General features: G+C 37.7%; 1 protein-coding gene across 1 annotated transcript in view; it reads right to left on the bottom strand.

Annotated features, from left to right (window-relative positions):
* Window positions 1-19,055, bottom strand: part of DLGAP5 (discs, large (Drosophila) homolog-associated protein 5) — a 58,381-nt gene that overhangs the window by 8,891 nt on the left and 30,435 nt on the right. Inside the window, exons 11-15 of the mRNA XM_006894370.1 lie at window positions 14,706-14,922; window positions 9,948-10,143; window positions 8,205-8,259; window positions 7,097-7,349; window positions 2,379-2,413 (exon numbers count right to left, since the gene is read on the bottom strand). Of these exons, the coding sequence (XP_006894432.1) occupies window positions 2,379-2,413; window positions 7,097-7,349; window positions 8,205-8,259; window positions 9,948-10,143; window positions 14,706-14,922 (756 nt within the window). The remainder of the gene's footprint in view (window positions 1-2,378; window positions 2,414-7,096; window positions 7,350-8,204; window positions 8,260-9,947; window positions 10,144-14,705; window positions 14,923-19,055) is intronic.

Below are 19,055 nucleotides of genomic sequence, written 5' to 3'. Positions count from 1 at the left end.
GTATTTATTTTTCTAGTACTTTTCACTTTTAATTATTGTTATTTCTTATGGTATTTCTTTTTTTAAAAAAATCTTTATTATTTTTTTCCATTGTTGCACATTTTCTTTTCTCCTCCTCCTTCCCCTCCCCTATTATGCTATTTCTTAAGTAAAATTAAACATGTAGGTAATTCTTGAAAAAAAAGAAAGAAAACATTACACAATATGGGTGAGCCTGGAGGACATTACGTTGAGTGAAATAGCTCAGTCACAAAAGGAAAAATAGTGAGTAATATCATTGTTATAAAACAGGACTGACAAGAGGAATTGAGAGAACAGAAAGAGAGGATAGATAATAAACACTGCATTGGAACAGATGAAAGGAATATATGATTAGGTATGATAGGTATGACAATAATCTGCAACAAGAGATGCATTACAAAAGGGACTGGGGGAGAGGAAAATGTGGAACAGTGAATAAATATAAAAAAAATAAAGTGTAAGAAAGATCAGGGTCCACTGCTGACTGCTTTTTCAATCAGTATTAACTCATTTGATATTAATTTATAAAAAAAAGGAAGGATGATGAGACGTCATCTCATATATTTTAGTCATGTTACATAAAAGTTTGTCATGCATCAGTGGATTCATGTGGAATTGACCGTCTACTACTTGAAGAAAGTTCAAATTGAAGATGATAAAAATTAAATGGTCCATAAGAACCAAAATATGACCTTGAATACGTCGCAACACAAGGAAGAATAATTTGGTTTCAAGAATAAATTTGACCCTAGCAACAGCAAAGCTTAAAAGGGCAGCAAAGTTGTAGAGAGATTGGAACTCTTACTTACTGCTGGTAGGAATATAAAATGGTACAGCCACTATAGAAAGTAGTCTCGTGCTTTCTCAAAAAGTTGGAAAGAGAAATACCAGAAATTCGACTACTGGGAATATACCCCAAAGAAACTGTAACTGCCACTGAAGCAGATATATGCACACCCATGTTTATCGCAGCTTTGTTCACAATCGCAAAGAGCTTGAAACAACCTAAGTGCCCATCAACAAACAAACAGAGATGTGGTATATTCACACAATGGAATACTACGCTGCTTTGAAAAACAAAGAACTCATGAAATATTATACAAAATGGGTGACCCTGGAAGACATCATGCTGAGTGAAATATCTCAGTCATAAAAGGACAAATACTGCATAGTGGCACTGCTGTACAATAGGACTGACATTGGGGTTGGGGGAGACAGAAAGATGGGACAAATTATGTATACTACACTGAAACAGATGAGGGAGAGAACTGTTTAAAAGGGGTATATGATTAAGTATTATCGTCATGACAGGAATCTAGAATGAAGGCTGCATAGTGGAATGGACTTGGGGGGAGGGACTATATAACAATTTAAAAAGTTTTCTTTTACTTTTCAAAGAGAAGAGCGAACTGCAGGGGGAAGGGTGAGCAGGGAGAAAAGTGCAACAATGAATGAATGAATGGAAATCCAAAGTCTCTGTAAACTTTCCTTAAAATTAATAACTAAAAAAAAATTTGTCTTACATATTTTGGGGACATTGTCAGAATGGGCTAGTGCCTAGAAAAAAACCATCATCTTGGGAAAGGCAGAGGGTCAAGGAAAGAGAAGACCCTCAACAAGATACCTTGGCATAGTGACTGCAACAACTGACTTGAGCATGGCTGAGATCCTGATGATGGTGTAAAATAGGTGAATGTTTCAATCTATTGTTCATAAAGTTTCAATAAGTTGTAACTGACTTAACAGCACTTAACAACAACAAAGTATACTTTAATAAGAGATTAATGTGAACCTTGTCTGTATTGCTTATATGCACATACGTGCATAATACAGGAGAAGTGAAAACAGGAAGCTTTTACAAAAAGCTAATGTCTGAATTAAGATTCACAGACAAAAAGATACTGAAAGTTAAGGCAAAGAGAGCTCCCAAATGAAAGGCCTGGATTTAAAAACAAAAAGAGAATTGGAACTAAAATAACAATGCTGATGAAAAGTCAGACAGACATTATCCCCCAATTTGTATGTTTCATAAAGGGAAATCTTGCTATATGTTTTTCTTATATCATTGACAAATATCCAGCACAATTCAAGCTACTTATTAAATATTAAGTACACAGCTAACTAGTCATAACAAATTTGATACATATATCATATATAGACATGAATCTTCAAGGTTTAATATGAACCTATATGATATTTGAAAATATGTAAATATGGAAAGTGGTTGTCTACCTTGAGAAAACGAGTTAACAGAGATGTCAGAATAAGCATATAATGGCAAGATACAAATTACACTTTACACATAAAAATAAAAGTGAGTAAATCTAGACTATAAAGAAAGTTATTTGGAAACTTACTGAATCGAGAAGATGGTATTCGGTAGGGAGACTTTCTTTATCAAATAATGCTAAAAACAATAACAAAGAAATTTTCATTTTTAAAGAATATTTTTACAATTGAAGGCCACTAGAAACAAAAATAGCCTTAAAATAATAAAAAAAGTTTCCATATCTGAAATAGTAAGATACCTATCATTTCATACTATGTAAAAGCAGATTTGGTAGCACGGTGGGTTCCTAACCCAAAGATCCATGGTTTTAATTGACCAGCTATCCAGTGAGATAAAGATGTGGTAGCCAGTTTCTGTAAAGATTTACAGCCTTAACACTCTGTGGGTCAGTTCTCCTCTGTCCTATGGAGGGCCTGTGAGTTGGAATTGACTTGGTGGCAATGGATTTTTGTTTGTTTGTTTTGCATGTAGGTGGCTGTTAGTTGCCACTGAGTCAAGTATGTCCTATCCTACAATCCTTACAATCTCTGACACAACCTCTTGAGCCCATTGCTGGAGTCATTATGTCAATCCATCTGGTTAAGGACCTTCCTCTCTTTCACCATCCCTTCACTTTCCCAAGCAGGATATCCCTCTTCAATGAATAGCCTCTCCTAACAACATGCCCATTCTCTAATACAATGTGTAAATTACTAAACAATATAATTAGTATCTCTTGTAAAGAAAATATTGAAGATCATGCAAAAACATCACATAGAAAGAGACCTGTCAGAAGTTCAAGCTAGATTTAGAAAAGGCTATAGCACCAGGATATCATTGCTAATGTCAGATGGATCCTGGTTGAACGTAAAGAATACAAAAAAATTGCCTGTTTGTACTTCCATTGATGATGGAAAGGCATTTGACTGTGTGGATTATTACAAATTATGGCTAATAGTGAGAAGAACGGGAATTCTAGAATGCTTAATTGTGCTCAAATAAAACCTATACCTAGACCTGGAGGCTACTGTAAGAACAGAGCAAGGGAACATTACCTGGTTCAAAACTAAGAAAGGTGTATGTCAGGGATGTAACCTTTCTCTATAACTTAAGTCTGTATACTGAGCATATTATTCGAGAAGCTGGACTCTATGAACAATGTGGCATCAGGATTGACTCATCAGTGACCTTCTTTATACTACATAGTATTATTTTAAAATGTCTTTACATTAATCTCTGTACAAAGAGTACTCTGCAAATCAATCTTACATTTATAATGTTAAATCTAAAGAAACTGCTTACCATTGGGTAGATTCTGACACCTGGTGAGCCTCCATTAGGTTCCCGAGGCTATGAATGCTAAAAGGAGCACACTTTCTCATCTTTTTCCAGGAGAGTGGATGGTGGGTTCACATTGTCAATCTTTTGGCTTTAGCCCAACAAGTGAAACATTACAACACCAGCAGCTCCTGCTTACTGTATTTCTCTTACTGCTTTCAAGTTGGAACCAACTTAGAGCTGACTCTCTCTTTGGTTTCCAAGGCTGTAAACTGCACAAGAGGAGACTGTCCATCTTTATCCCAAAAAGTCTTGGTGGATTGGAACTACTAGAGAAGAAGCCCTCAGTTTAGATGCACAACTCCCTATTGATTGGGTCACCAGAGCTCACTCTTGTAATAGTTGTTGTTGATTGCCTTTGAGTTGATCACAACTCATCGCGACCTTATGAACAAAAGGCTTGAAGCCCCTCTACAGCTACTGACATTTATAAAAGTTCATAGTTTCCAGAACAAGTTGTTTAGGAAGTGGATGTCACTCCTGCTTCTAAATCTAATAGTTGTTGTTCTTAAATAGTGCAAATGCTTAATTGCCCAACTAGCCAAAGTCCTGTTTTGAACCCACCTACAGGAGTCTGGGAAGACACTCCAGGGGTGTTTGTTTCAGCTGCAAAGTGTTACCATGAGTTAGAATCAACTTGATAGCAACTATCAAAAAATGTAAAACACTTCTTATATCAAATTTGGATTAGTATTTGTATTGATTTCTATGAGATCTTATACAAGTGGGTTGGGGTAGAGTATTACAAGACAAATGAATTCTCGTACTTACTGTGCATGTCTAATTGTTTAATCATAATCCTTACAAATGGGTACTTTGAAGTATCTAGAATAATCTAAGACTCACCTAATACTCTTCTCCAACACCAAAGCTCAAAAAGCATCATTTCTTCTTCTGCTATCTTTACTCAACATCCAGCTCTCAGATGCCTATCAAGTGACTGGAAAGAATGTAGCCTGTTTCTTTCTTAAGAAGCACCTTAGTCCTCAAACTGACATCACTGCTCTTCAATTATTTGGAGAGGTGCCTGACTGCATATTTTCCCAGTGCAATACATCTCCTGATTTCCTTACTGTTGGTATCAGGGATGCTGATTGTGGATGAAAATAAGATGAAGTAATTGACAACTTTAATGCTTTCTCCATCTATCATAATGTTGTCTATAGGTCCAATGTTAAAAATTTTTGTGTACTTGACTTTGAGATTCAATCCATATTGAAAATGGAATTCTTTTATCTTCTGTGACAAGTGCTTCAAGTCCTCCTCACTTTCAGCAAGCAAAGTTGTATTATTTGCATAACACAGGTAACTGAAGAGTCTCCCACCAATTTTGATGACACATTCTTCATAAAGTCCAGCATCTTGAATAATTTGCTCAGCATATAGATTGGATAAAGAAAGAGAATACAGCTCTGATGCCCTCCCTTCTCAATTTTAAACCATGTAATGTTCCCTTGCCCTGTTGGTACAACAGCTTCTTGGTTAAGATAGAGGTTTTGCAAGCGCAAAATTAAGTGTACTGGGATTCCCAATCTTCTCAATGTCAGGCATAACTTGTTATGATCCACACAGTCAAATACTTTTGCATAGTCTATAAAGCATAAATAAACATTATTCTGGTATTCTTTACTTTTAGTCAGAATCCATCTGACATCAGCAATGAAATCCCTGGAACCATGGCCTTTTCTAAATCCTGCTTGAACTTCTGGAAGTTCTCTATCTTTGTACTATTCTAGCTCTTTTGGAATGATCTTTAACTGTATTTTGCTTGCATATGATATTACTGATGTTGTTTGACACTTTACATATTTCTGTTGGATTACCTTTCTTGGGAAAGGGAACATAGATGGATCTCTTCTAGTCAGTCGGCCAGGCGGCTGCTCTCCAAATTTCCTAACCCTAACCCTAACCCTAACCCTAACCCTGACTGATGAGCACATCCAAAGCTGTATCTGTTAGTGGAAACATGTAAAATGGTGTGTCATTGATTCCTGGGACCTAAGTCCTGAATGCCTTCAGTGCAGCTTCAACTTTTTTCTTCATTATCATTAGCTTTTGTTCATAAAGAACTTTCTGAGATTTTTCAGTGTTAGTAAATTTTTTTTGGTACAGTGACTATGTGTTACCTCTAATTTCTTTGATGACTCCTGGATCATTCAACATATTGCCCATAGCATCCTTCAGTATTCTAACTCAAGGCTTAAATTTATTTTTCGGCTCTCAGCTTGAGAAAACTAGGGAGAATTCTTCCCTTTTTATTCTCCAATTTCAGCTCTCCACATTTTTCATTAAAACGTTTTGTCTTCTCTAGCTGTCCTTTGAAATCTTCTGTTGAGCTCTTTCCCTTTGTTTTGGCTTTTTGACATTCTAGTCCAATTTTCAGAGTGTCTTCAGATATCCATATAAGCTTTTCCTTCTGTCTTTGAAATGACCTTTTGCTCTCTTATGGATGGTATCCTTGCTATCATCTGGTCTTCAACCATTAGTTTTCAAAGCTTCAAACTTATTCTTAAGATGATTTTAACATTCAGGTGCGATGGACTCAAGATCATATTTTGGTTCTCACTGATTTAATTTTCTTCAGCCTCTATTTGAACCTGAACATGAGTTACTGATGGTCTGCTCCACAGTTGGCTGCTGATATTGAACTTCTGCAAAAATTCCTTCCATGGATGTAGTCAATCTGATTCCTATCTTACACAGTCCATCAGATGAGGTCCATGTGTAAAGTTATCGTTTGTTTTTTTAAAAAAATACTTGCAATGAATAAACCATTGGACACACAAAATTCAATCATTCTTCTTCCAGCCTGATTTCTGTCACCAAGTCCCTCCTTTCCAACTATTATTCCTTCTTCATTGTTTCTCACTTTTGTATTCCAATCACAAATTACCATTAACGCATCTTGATTGAATGTTTGGTCTATTCTGGACTGCAAGATTAGGCAAAAATTTTTAATTTTCTTCTTTTTTACAGGAGAAGAACTGATGCCTTTGGGCTGTGATATTGGAGAAGTGAATGGATTGCCAAAAGAACAAACAAATATGTCTTGGAGAAAATGCCAAGGAGACAGAGTGCTCCTTAGAAGCAGATGTTGCATGTGTCAGGAAGTGTGAGGATGGCACAGGATAGGGCAGGGTTCAGATCTGTTGTTCAAAGGGTCACCATGAGTTATATGTGACTCGATGGCAGATAACAACAACATAGCTCACCCACTGCTGTCAAGTCAATTTCAACTCCTAGCAATCCTGTAGGTCACATAGAACTACTCCTAAGGTTCCCAAGGCTGTAAATCTTTAAGAAAATAGTACTACTTCATTTTTCTCTTATGAAACTGCTGATGGATTAAAATCTTGACTTTCTGGTTAGCAATTCAATATTTAATCCACTATACTCCTAAGACTCCTTAAAATGACTCCTTAAATTGGTTTATTACACAAAGTCACATTTAAATTATAAAAACCTCACCTGATTGACATAAAGAAATTTTAGTTTCTTCTTCCTGTGAGATGTTACTTTGTGATGATGTAAGTTTTTCAGGGCTACACATCAAAACATCTTGTACTATAAAGGAAAAATTCTGTTCCATTCCATCTACAGCCTTTGAAGTGTCTTCCATTTTTTTAGAATTAATATTATCTGCCCCTTCATCAACAAGTAGAGGTAAATTCATCTTTTCATCGGATAAACAATCCATGTCAAAGTTTATCTTATCTGCATCCTAGAAGTAAAAGATTAATATTAAATTTAATTACCAAAAATTAGAACAGAAACGGTTTTATTGCTTTACAATTTTTTTAAAAAGTAAAAGGATGATATGAACACAGGCTATGTTGTTGATGTGTACTGTAAAGTTGGAACCGACCCATAGCTGACCCTCCAGTGGGTTTTCAGAGGCAGTAATTGTACGGGAGGAGATTGCCCATCCTTCTCCCACAGAGTAGCTGGTGGCCTCAAACTAAGTGCCTTCAGGTTTGCAGCGCAGCTTCTTGCCAGTAGGCCATCAGCGCTCCCTAGAGAACATTATAAAATTTATCTCACTTCCTAAATAATCAGTAAAAATAACATGATGGGAACAAGCATGACTGAAAAACAGCTTCTTAGCCATGAGCTATCCTTCAGTTTAGAGGAATGCAAAACATTTTCTGTGAAAGGTCATATATAGTTTTTATTTTATTTTTTAAAGTTTTTTAGACCTTCTGGGCAATAGAATCTTTGTTATCACTACTTCACTCTGACACTGCTGTCTTTTAAGAAAACAGAAACCATTTATTTATGTAAATAAATTATGTTCTAATAAAACTTTCTCCTCCCATACAATTAATTGCCTCTGAAAATCTGCTGAAGGGTCAGCTATGAGTTGGTTCTGACTTGATGGTACACAAGAATGGGAATTTACAACAACATTCCAGAGCTAGGGACATCTGGTGTATATATAATAAGTCAAAGGACTTTGCAATATGACACATTATTCTGCCAATTCAAATTTTTAGTGGATATGTAAGGTGTATGGAATTAGATATATGATATAAACAGGGGAGAAAAAACAAGGGAACTGCACTGGAAAAAAACTTACATGGTTTACTTCAATTAAATCCGGTAATCTGGGCCACTGGGTGTCTTCTATTATGCTTTAACAAGAAAAAAGCAGCATTATCGTTGTATATTAAGTATATGTTCTTTCAGTTGTGTTTTTAGTTCAATCCTTTATGCAATTCATTTAGAGAATGAATCAATGATGAAATGTGACACAAGATCAGGCCTGATTAAAAAAAAACTATTTTGGACTATGGCCTTACAAATTAAAAGCACTTTTCTAAAGAAACTCCTAAGTTTCTTATCTCATTGATTAATTAATCTAAGACAGATCCACTACCACCATTTTCAATGTTAGCCAATTTCAGAGTCACCTACCAGGGAAAGGTGAGGCGAGTTCACCTCTGTGGGAGATGTATGCAACAACTTTATTTTGTAATTGAGCTTATTACATTTATTTGTTGGTTATAGTACAATATATTATAATCTTGGGGTTCTTTCCTAATTTAGATTTTATTGAAAAGCCTGTCTCTTCCAAATTTTTGAGTTGACTCAATGAAAATAGGTTTGAGTGTTTCACGTTTTACTTTTTAGGGTAAAAACTAACATGTGAAAAATGGGATAAAAGTAGCAAAAGTTTTGTGTGGATTCCAAGAAGTGACAGTTAAGGTCTCAGAACCATTCTAGTCCATGATAGTTGTTCAATGTACATTAGCTCCTTTTCTGTTAAAGGTCTACCATCTATCAAGAACCGGAACTCAAGGTAAGAGTATTTACCTCACAAGGATTCAAAAACAAAAGTGTCAGCATTACTGTTTGATGACAAAGCTATTATGAACTGTTTATGTCTGTGGTTATCATCCCATTTGAAAATGGGTGTCTTCATTATATTGATGGCGCAGATCTAATGTACAGCATGTTTTCAGTCAATTTGCCTGGAGATATAAGATCACTAAGAAGTCAAAGAAAAACTATCATCCCTCAGGGCAGAAACAGGAAGCCTTCTCCCAGCCTGGTACTGTGAATTCAGACTTCCAGCTTCCTAAACTTTGAGAAAATAAACTTTTGTTAAAGCCACTCACTTGTGGAAATTCTTGTATAAAAGTACTATATAACTAAGAATCTAAGATAATTAATTTTCCAAAGTTTTATGGCTAATAAGGCACAGCGTTGATTTTTAGATATGCTATGTCAAGAACCAAAGGTACAGCTATTTATACTAAAGAATGTAATACTCTAGCTTTTTCTTTTAATCATGCAGAATTTACTTAGACTGCCTAAATAAATATTTATCAACTTACAATATTATGTTTCTTTACTTATGAAATGGAAGTGTTATTTGTTGATTATAGAGTCATTGTGAAATATAATTAAAATTGTATTTTTCCCACTTGTAGATCTAAAAAAGGCAAATGCATAAATACTAAACCTAATTTTAGGGGTTACCAGAGGGTAGGTGGGAGGAGGTAATGAATAGTTATTGCTTAATGGACAGGTATTTCTGTTAAGGGTGGTGAAAATTAGAAATGGATAATGGTAATGATTTGATTGTACAAGATAAATATAATGACAAAAATATATGCATAAGTGTACTTAAAGTTTCTAAACACTAGAATTTTTTAAGATATACTTCCCCACAAAAACATTTAAAAACAAATTGTACATCTATAATAAATAAATAAATATAAAAATATTTAAAAACAAATAATTTCTTTTAACAGCTTAACAAACTCAAATGGCATTTTGGGTCAGCATACTGTTAAACTTTAACAATATTTTAAACAAATACCTGTTTTGAGGAATATCTGAAAGTAAAGTTTTCTCAACATGTTCACTTGTAGTATTCAGAGGATCAAGATTCTCTGCTGGCATTATTTGCCTTCGATGGTCCATCTTAGCTGTGCTCTGAGATACAGCTTTGACAACTGATTTAGGTGTTTTCAGTTTTTGAGAAAGTCGTCCAGAAGCGAGAGAAAGTTCTAGAAGAGAAAATAAATTATCAACATTAAAATAGACATTTCATGCAATTTTCACTTTAGAATGATGGGGCAAATTTTTCCTACACATAGTGTTTTTTTCTCCTGACAAATGTCAAGTGGTATCAGTTAAAGACAGTACCAAAAGGAAAAGCAAACATTAAATTCTGCTTGCTCTTGATATCTATTTTAAGATTAGTAGAGAAAAACATAAATCTATAAGAATAAGGGAGACCAAAGACGACAAGGACATTTTTTGAAACTGTAATTTAGATAAGACCTTAAGGTACTTTAAAAAATTGTGGAAATTTCTAAGTAAAGACAGACAGACAGACAGACAGACAGACAGATAGATAGATAGATAGATAGATAAAAAATGTGGTGTAATGGGTCTTTGTTCAAAATGGTTTTCCTAGGCCACTGACCCTGATTTTGTCCCACAGCTGGGTAGGGCAGGGGATGAAAACTGGATGTGTTAGTCTTTCCATGAAGGGGATGAGCTAATTTCTTCATTCTACCACAACAATTGAGCAGGTTAAGCTGCAGAAATTTGGGAAACTCACTACCACCAAAGCAGCAGCAGCAGTGAACCAGAATGCTGACGTGAACCAGAATGCTGACGTGAAACAGCTGTGTGGGGACTGCCACCCCACAGAACGGAAGTTAGGTGCCCAAGCTTGCTGGAGTCTGAGTCACAGTGACCAAATGAACAGATCTGAATCTTGTCCTAGCCTGTGCCAACCTCATCACCTCTAAAACACTTGAGCCCATTTGCTATGTCACTGTGTCAATCCATCTCATTGAGGATCTTCCTCTCTTTCACCAACTATGATGTCCCTTTCCAAGGAATAGCCTGTCCTAGCAACATGCCCAGGAGCAATCTGGTTGCACTTTCTCCATGACCTATATATGTTTGTTCTTTCGGCAGCTTACGGGATATTCAGCACTCTTCTTCAGCACTACAATTCAAAGACATCAATTCTTCTGTCATCCTTATTCATTCTACTGTTTTTTTTCTTAAAAGATTATGGCCTGAATCAGGTGTACCTTAGTCTCCAAACTAGTATCATTGCTCCTCAGTTAGAGGTCCCTGACAGCCCACTTGTACAATATAACACGTCTCCTGACTGTTACCAAGAGTGCTGATTGTGGATCCAAGTGAGATGAAATTACTGACAATTTTCTTTTCTCCATCTATCATGATGTTGTCTATTATGTCGGTGGTGGTGATTTTTATATTCTTGATGTTGAGATGCAATCCATATTGATGGCTGATATTCTTTAGCAAATGTTTCAAGTTCTCCTCATTTTCAGAAACCAAGGTGTGCCTTCTGCATAATGCAGGTTGTTGATCTTATCCTCGTGCTACATTCTTCAACTAGTTGTTAAGCGCCGTCGAGTCACAGGCGACTCATAGTGACCCCATGAACGAAAGTCCTGGACACCTCCTTTATAACTTTCATCCTTTTTTCAGGTTCATAGGGTTTCCAGACGCAAGCTATTGTAGAAGTGGGATGCCACTCCTGCTTCCAAGCTTATTTTCAACTAGTACACTTTGCAAATGATGTGCTCAACATACAGACAGAATAGGTACAGAGAAGGGAAACAGCCCTGGTGCACATCTACACTGATTTTAAACGATGTAGTCTATCTTTGCTCTATTCAAATAACAACAACAACAACAGTCTATCTTTGCTCTATTCAAATAACAGCTTTTTGGTTTACGTATAGGTTTTGTATTGTTGTTGTTATGTGCCGTGAGTTGCTTGTGACTCATAGCGACCCTATGTACAACAGCGCTAAACCCTGCTCTATCCTGTGCCAATTGCATTGCCTCTGACACACCCATCCCAATTACCCCAGTCACTGAATCAATCCACCTCATAGAGGTCTTCCCCTCCTGCGCTGTCCCTCCACCCTCCCAAGCATGATGTCCCTCTCCAAGGACCCGTCCCTCCTGGCAACATGTCCAAAGTATGTCAGACGAAGCCCCAGAATCTTTGCCTCCAAGGAGTAGCCTGGTTTAACCCTCTCTAGGATGAATCTGTTTGTTTTCTTGGCAGTCCATGGTACATTTAATACTCTTCTCCAGCACCACAGCTCAAAGGCATCAATTCTCCTCCTGTCCTCCCTAGTCATTGTCCAGCTCTCTGATGCATAACTAGTGAATGCGAAGACCATCGCCTGTATCAGGCGCACCTTCGTCTCCAAAGAGACACTGTTGCTCTTGAGTATTTTAGAGAGGTCCCTAACAGCAGACTTTCCCATCGCAATACGTTTTTTGGTTTCCTGGCTGCTGGTGCCAAAAGTGTTAACTGTGGAGCCGAGCAAACGGAAGCTGTGTACAATCTCAATCTCTTCGCCATGCATCCTGATGCTACCAATTGGTCCAGTGGTGAGAATCTTTGTCTTCTTGACATTGAGCCTCAGTCCATACTGAAGGCTGCAGTCCTTGACCCTCTGCAGTAAGTGCATGAGTTCCTCCTCAGTTTCAGCGAGCAAGATTGTGTCATCTGCATAACACAGATTATTGATAGATCTTCCACCAATCCTGATGCCACAATTCTCCTCATAGAGCCCAGCCTCTCGGATAATCTGCTCTGCATACAGGTTGAAAAGGTACAGATATAGGACACATCCCTGGCGCACACCTTTCCCAATTTTGAACCAGGCAGTGTTGCCCTGCTCTGTTCTGATGACTGCCTCTTGGTCCAAGTATAGGTTTCACATTAGAACGATTAAATGTTCTGGGATTCCCATTCTTCTCAGAGTCAGCCACATGTTTCTGGATTCCCATTCTTCTCTAAAGTTACCATAGTTAGTTATGATCCATAGTCAAATGCCTTTGCATAGTCGGTAAAATAAAAATAGACATTCTTCTGGTATTCTCTGCTTTCAGCCAGGATCCACCTGATATCAGCAATCACTGGTGCCACAGCCTGTTCTAAATCCAGCTTGACCTTTGGCAGTTCTATGTTAATGTACTCTTCTAGTCATTTTTTTATAATCCTTAGCAATATTTTGCATGCATGTGACACAAATGATATTGTTTGATCATTTCCACATTCTGCTTGATCATCTTTCTTAGGATTAGAAACATATATGCAGTAAAACCTCAATCTCTCCACACATGAGACTGAGCTGAGTATGTGAAAATGCAGAAGATGAGGTCACAGTTGAAGAAATTACTAGGAGTCCTTGGAAGTTAAGACGTAAAGGAACATGTTATCATCATTGCGGAGATCCCTGTGTATCCAAAGAGTGCAGCTGCTAAAGGAAACAAACTCAAAGCTCACCAGGTGGAACACCTAAATTGAGAGAGTTTGAGGAAGAATGGATGCCTTCAGTTGTGGGGCTGGAGAACAGTACTGAGTACCCCACAGATTGACGAGAACAAATATGTCTTGAAGAGTGTGCAGCCAGGGTACTTCTTATAAGTATGGTGAAACTTCATCTCATATACTTTGGGCATGCTACTAGGAGAGGCAAGTCCATGGAGAAGGATATCATTCTCAAGAAGATGGTCAGAGAAGGAGAGGAGGAACCTAAATGAGATGGATTGATATTGTGACTATAACAATAAGCTCAAGGGTGGCACAGATGATACAGGATAGGGTAGGGTTCAGTCCTGTCATTCATAGTCAATTACGCTATAAGTCATAATTGACTCGATGTCACCTAACAACAACAGAATATATATGAAGTGATAACACACACTTAAATGTAGATATTTGATAGATGTTCATTATCAGAAAAATTTCTAAAAAAAAAATTCTAAAGGATACAATTATATAACATGGTATTTGAAGAACTGGCTCCATTATTGTTGAAAATAAGTATCAAGAAGTAATAGAAATTCTACAAAGATTAAAAGCACAGACTATTTCATTTATGACTTCTTATTCTATAGTTTATAAGTATATACTACAGATGTAGATAAAAAGGTAGCCCAGTGAGAAACATTCATTGGAAAAATACTATTAGAAGTAGAAAAGCATGAGAATGGTTTCCTAAAGTCTTAAACATTTGTATCCCTGGAATATTCCCCCCCCCCCCCCCCGGAATATTTTAACATGAGTGAATTAGTACATTCATTGCCTTTATAAGAGTCAAGCAAAAATACATATAAATAAGATGAAATCAAATCACACTTCCATTAAGCTTCGTTGAAAAGCACAGTTAGGCTTCCTTTTCAACCTCAATCCTGACCCAAATTTCTAACTGTGTATGACCCAGAGAACAGCATTTAACCTCTCACATTTCTGCTATTACCTTTACTTTTTTGGCCTTCTGACTTCTCTGAGAAGGCTGTGCTTTTATATGGTAATAAAATGTGCAATTACCACTTAGAAAATACAACAGCAATTTTACAGGATATATCTATCACACTTAAGCAATCTGATTATTCTTTACAAAATGTGATTTATATTTGTGTTTGTGATTGTAAGAGTCCATTTTCCAGAAATCAGAACTTAAAAAAAACTTTAAACAAAGATTTCCCAACTCTTTTACCAGCCCCCGGACAATACAAATATTTCTTGTAAAGTCTCAGCAAGAAAACTAACCTGAAAATGATTTAACTGGACTTTCAATTCTGAAAAACCCAGCATCAAACACAATTTTATCAACTTCATGGGGTAGTACGGAGATTGCTGCCTCAGCACACCCCTCCTGCTTAGCCCTCTCTCTCATCGCCTTTTTTACGGCAGCGAGGCGATTTCTAGCTGCCATCCTTGCATCATCCTCCTGTTTGGGTTTACTTGCCGTAGTTGCAACTTTTTTCTGCAAAGAGAAATTATGACACTTACTAGAGCTGGTCACTACCACCTTATAAGAAAATAGAGCATACATAAAATATTTCACACATTCACCAAATATTTATCAAGTTACGAATGTTGTTGTTTTGTACTGTTGAGTTGAAATTGACCCATAGCTGACCCTCCAGTGGGTTTTCAGAGGCAGTTAATCTCATGGGAGGAGACTGCCTGTCCTTCTGCAGAGTGTCTGGTGGCCTAGAACTGTGAGCCTTCAGAATTCTTGCCACTAGGCCACCAGAGCTTGCTAAATTCAAAATAAGTGCTAAAAATAAAAAGGTAAAAAGACAAAAGTTTCTGTCCTTAAATATAGTATAGGAGCACACAATGATAGCTTTTTAAACCAATCGTCAGAGCACTCAGGAAGTATTACAAGCAGCAGCAGCTATGCTGAGATGACAGCCAAAGTTAAAAAAGATGGGGCAGAGAGAGGGAGTGTTGCTGGGCTAGTAGAGAGATTAGTACATTTGAAAAGTTATAAGGAAAGAAAGTACAAGAGTGTTGAAAGATAAGTGCAACAGCTACATTATAAAAATCCTTGAACATAACAGTTTTAAAGAGTCCATTTAAAGAAGCCAAGCTACTGACAATTTTAAGGAGGAGATTAACATTAACAGGTATGTTTTGGAAAGACATTCTTGGTACAGTGTAGAGAATGGCCTGGAGATTTAGAAATCACCTAGGAAATTGGGAAAAGATGACACTATGGCCTTATTCCTAGGGCCTTATTTTGTACCAATGCCTTCATTACAGCTCGAACTTCTCTCTAGTTACCATTGGCTCTTGTTCATATGTTGTTGTTATGTGCCGTCGAGTCGCTTGCGACTCATAGCGACCCTATGTACAATAGCCCTACACTATGCTCTGTCCTGTGCCAATCGCATTGTCTCTGACACTCCCATCCTCATAGAGAGCCTTCCCCTCCTGCACTGTCCCTCCACCCTCCCAAGCATGATGTCTTTCTCCAAGGACCGGTCTCTCCTCACAACATGTCCAAAGTATGTTAGACGGAGCCTCAGAATCCTTGCCTCCAAGGAGCCACCCGGTTTAACCCTTTCCAGGACAAATCTGTTTGTTTTCCTAGCAGTCCATGGTATTCTCAATACTCTTCTCCAGCACCACAGCTCAAAGGCATCAATTCTCTCTCCTTCTACCCTCCTTGGTCATTGTCCAACTCTCTGATGCATAAGAAGTGATTGCGAAGACCATGGCCTGTATCAGACGCACCTTAGTCTCCAGAGAGACACCATTGCTCTTCAGTACTTTGGAGAGGTCCCTAACAGCAGACTTTCCCATGGCAATGAGCCTTTTAATTTCCTGGCTGCTGGTGCCAAGACTGTTGACTATGGAGCCAAGGAAACTAAAGCTGTGTACAATCTCAATCTCTTCACCGTCCATCCCGGTGTTGCCAATTGGTCCGGTGGTGAGAATCTTTGTCTTCTTGACATTGAGCCTCAATCCATATTGTAGGCTGCAGTCCTTGACACTCTGCAGCAGGCGCTTCAGGTCCTCTTCAGTTTCAGCAAGCAGGGTTGTGTCATCTGCATAACGCAGATTGTTGATAAATCGTCCACCAATCTTGACCCCACATTTCTCCTCATAGAGCCCAGCCTCCCGGATAATCTGTTCTGCATATAGGTTGAAAATGAATGGAGATAGGATGCATCCCCGGCATACGCCCTTCCCAATTTTGAACCATGCAGTACTCATATAGTACTTTAGATTTTTTCAGCATCAACCAATTCTTTTTGATCCAGTGGCTCTGTATATTCCTTCCATCTAGGAGTGAGTTCTTCTCGTTAGGTGCGGCCAATTAAAAAATGACTCACAGCAACCCTATGAAGAACCATCCTGAACCTTGCCCGATACAGTGTCATCCTCATCATCTCTGACACTCTAGCGTCCATTGTTGAAGTCACTATGGTAATTAATCTCACTGGAGGTCTTCCTCTCTGCTGACACTCCATAGTTCCAGGTATGATGTTTCTTTCTAAGAAATAGCCTCTCCTAGCTACATGTCCAAAGTATGAAAGACAAAGCTTTGCCATCTTGTCTCCAAGGAGCCAAAGGAAGGAGTTGTTGTTATCGCTATCAAGTTGACTAACTCACAACCACCTTATGCACAATAGCTCTGAATCCTGCCCTATCCAGAGTCAGTCTCACTGTCTCCAACACTTAACCCTAGTACCTCAGTTACTATGTCAATCCCTCTCATTCATGGTCTTCCCCTCTTGGCAATATGTCTAAAATATGTAAGAAGCAGCTTCAAAATCCTTGCCTCTAAGAAGTAACTTGGTTTCACCCTCTCTCGGACAGATCTGTTACTTCTTTTGGCAGTCCATGGTATGTTCAATACTCTCCTCCAGCACCACAACTCAAAGGCATCAATTCTTCTATCATTCTTAGCTACTGTCAAGCTCTCTGATGCATAGCAAATAATTACAGACTACAGCCTAGATCAGGCACACCTCAGTCTCTAGACTGACATCGTTGCTTTTTAGCACTCTGGAGAGGCCCTAGACAGCAGATTTTAGTAATGCAATTCGTCTTTTAATTTCCTGAGTGCTGGTGCCAAAAGTGTTGATTGTGGAAACAAGCAAGTTCAAAGTGTTAACAAGCTCAGTATCTTCTACATCTACCATGGTGCTGCCAATTGGCTCAGTGGTGAGAATCTTTGTTTTCTTAATGTTGAGTTTTAATTTTTATTGAAGACTGAAGTCCTTGACCTTCTTCTGGCAAGCAAATTTGTGTCATCTACATAATACAGGTTGTTGATGAGTCCTCCTCAAATCTTGATGCTATATTCCTCCTCATAAAGTCCTGCCTCGTGAATGATATAGATTGAAAAGGTATGGAGAAAAGGTATGCCGCGCATTCCTAATGCACTCCTTTCCTGATTTTGAACTATGCAGTGTTTCATGTTCTGTTCTGACGACTGCCTCCTGGTCCAAGTATAGGTTTCATATAAGCACAATCAAGTGTTCTGGGATTCATTCTCAAAGTTAGCCACAATTTGTTGTGATCCACACAGTTAAATGCCTTTGCACAGTCAATGAAACATAGATAAGACATTCCTCTGGTACTCTCTGCTTTTAGCCAAGATACATCTGATATTGGCAATAATGTCCCTAGAGCCACAGCCTCTTCTAAATCCAGCTTGCACTTCTGGCAGTGCTTTGTTTTTTCCAATAGACCCTATTAAGTACTGTAAAAGGGTTATTAAATTTTATAAGTGTCTGATAATTTCAGCAACTAGTGGATCAATAACTGTGGTGATAACTAGTTCAAAGGCATAAAGAAAGTCAAGGCTGAATTGCATAAATTGGAGAAATAAATGGAGAGATAAACCAAACTAGTATAGACAATTTTCTTCTGGAAGCTTATTAGTTATTGAGAAGGAAGAGGTGGGAACATGAGGGTCCAGATTAAGAAGGGGTGCCTCTGTGTATATGCATGTCTTTTTCATGTAAACAAACATAAAACATTTAATTAAGCATATTTAAGTTTATGGAAAAGGAGGGAGAAAGGAAATCAGTCAAATGAGGTCAATAAAAATAGCAGGTACCAATACAAAAGAGGAGGTAAAAATACTAGGTTTTACTTGTTTGATGATTTAAGCAGTAGTCTATAAAATAAAGTAGGAGGAGAGAGACACCTAGTGTTAGAAGGCAGAATTACAAGGCTCTGATATGTGCTATACTGATAATTGTTTACGTGTCTGGGTAAACACTCAATATTCCCAGTAGCTTTAAATTAAGTTTAAGTAGATTTTACTGTTTAGTAGACATGAAATCTAGTCAATCTACTTAGTCAATGTCTTCAGGATCCTTCAATGAGACTTGATCACTAGTAAAATACTTTTGTATTGATGTCTGTATTTGGATTCAAGGGCCTAATAAAGCACCAAGCTAGGAAATCTGATTTTTATAACCACAAACATTTTTCCAAAAATCATTAGGGAAAACTAACCATGATCTAAGGTAGTTTGAAAACTATCCACCTGATATAACTAGGTATTTCTGTCATCACAGGAGACTAGAGCGAGGGCTACATGGTGGAGGGGACCTGGGGGAGGGTTTGTAAAACAATGAAAGAATCTTT

The sequence above is a fragment of the Elephantulus edwardii genome, unplaced genomic scaffold (genome assembly GCF_000299155.1).
Source record: "Elephantulus edwardii isolate Elephantulus edwardi_28Jun2011 unplaced genomic scaffold, EleEdw1.0 scaffold00140, whole genome shotgun sequence".
Taxonomy (NCBI): Eukaryota; Metazoa; Chordata; class Mammalia; order Macroscelidea; family Macroscelididae; genus Elephantulus; species Elephantulus edwardii.
This window is presented reverse-complemented; position numbering and strand designations above follow the sequence as displayed.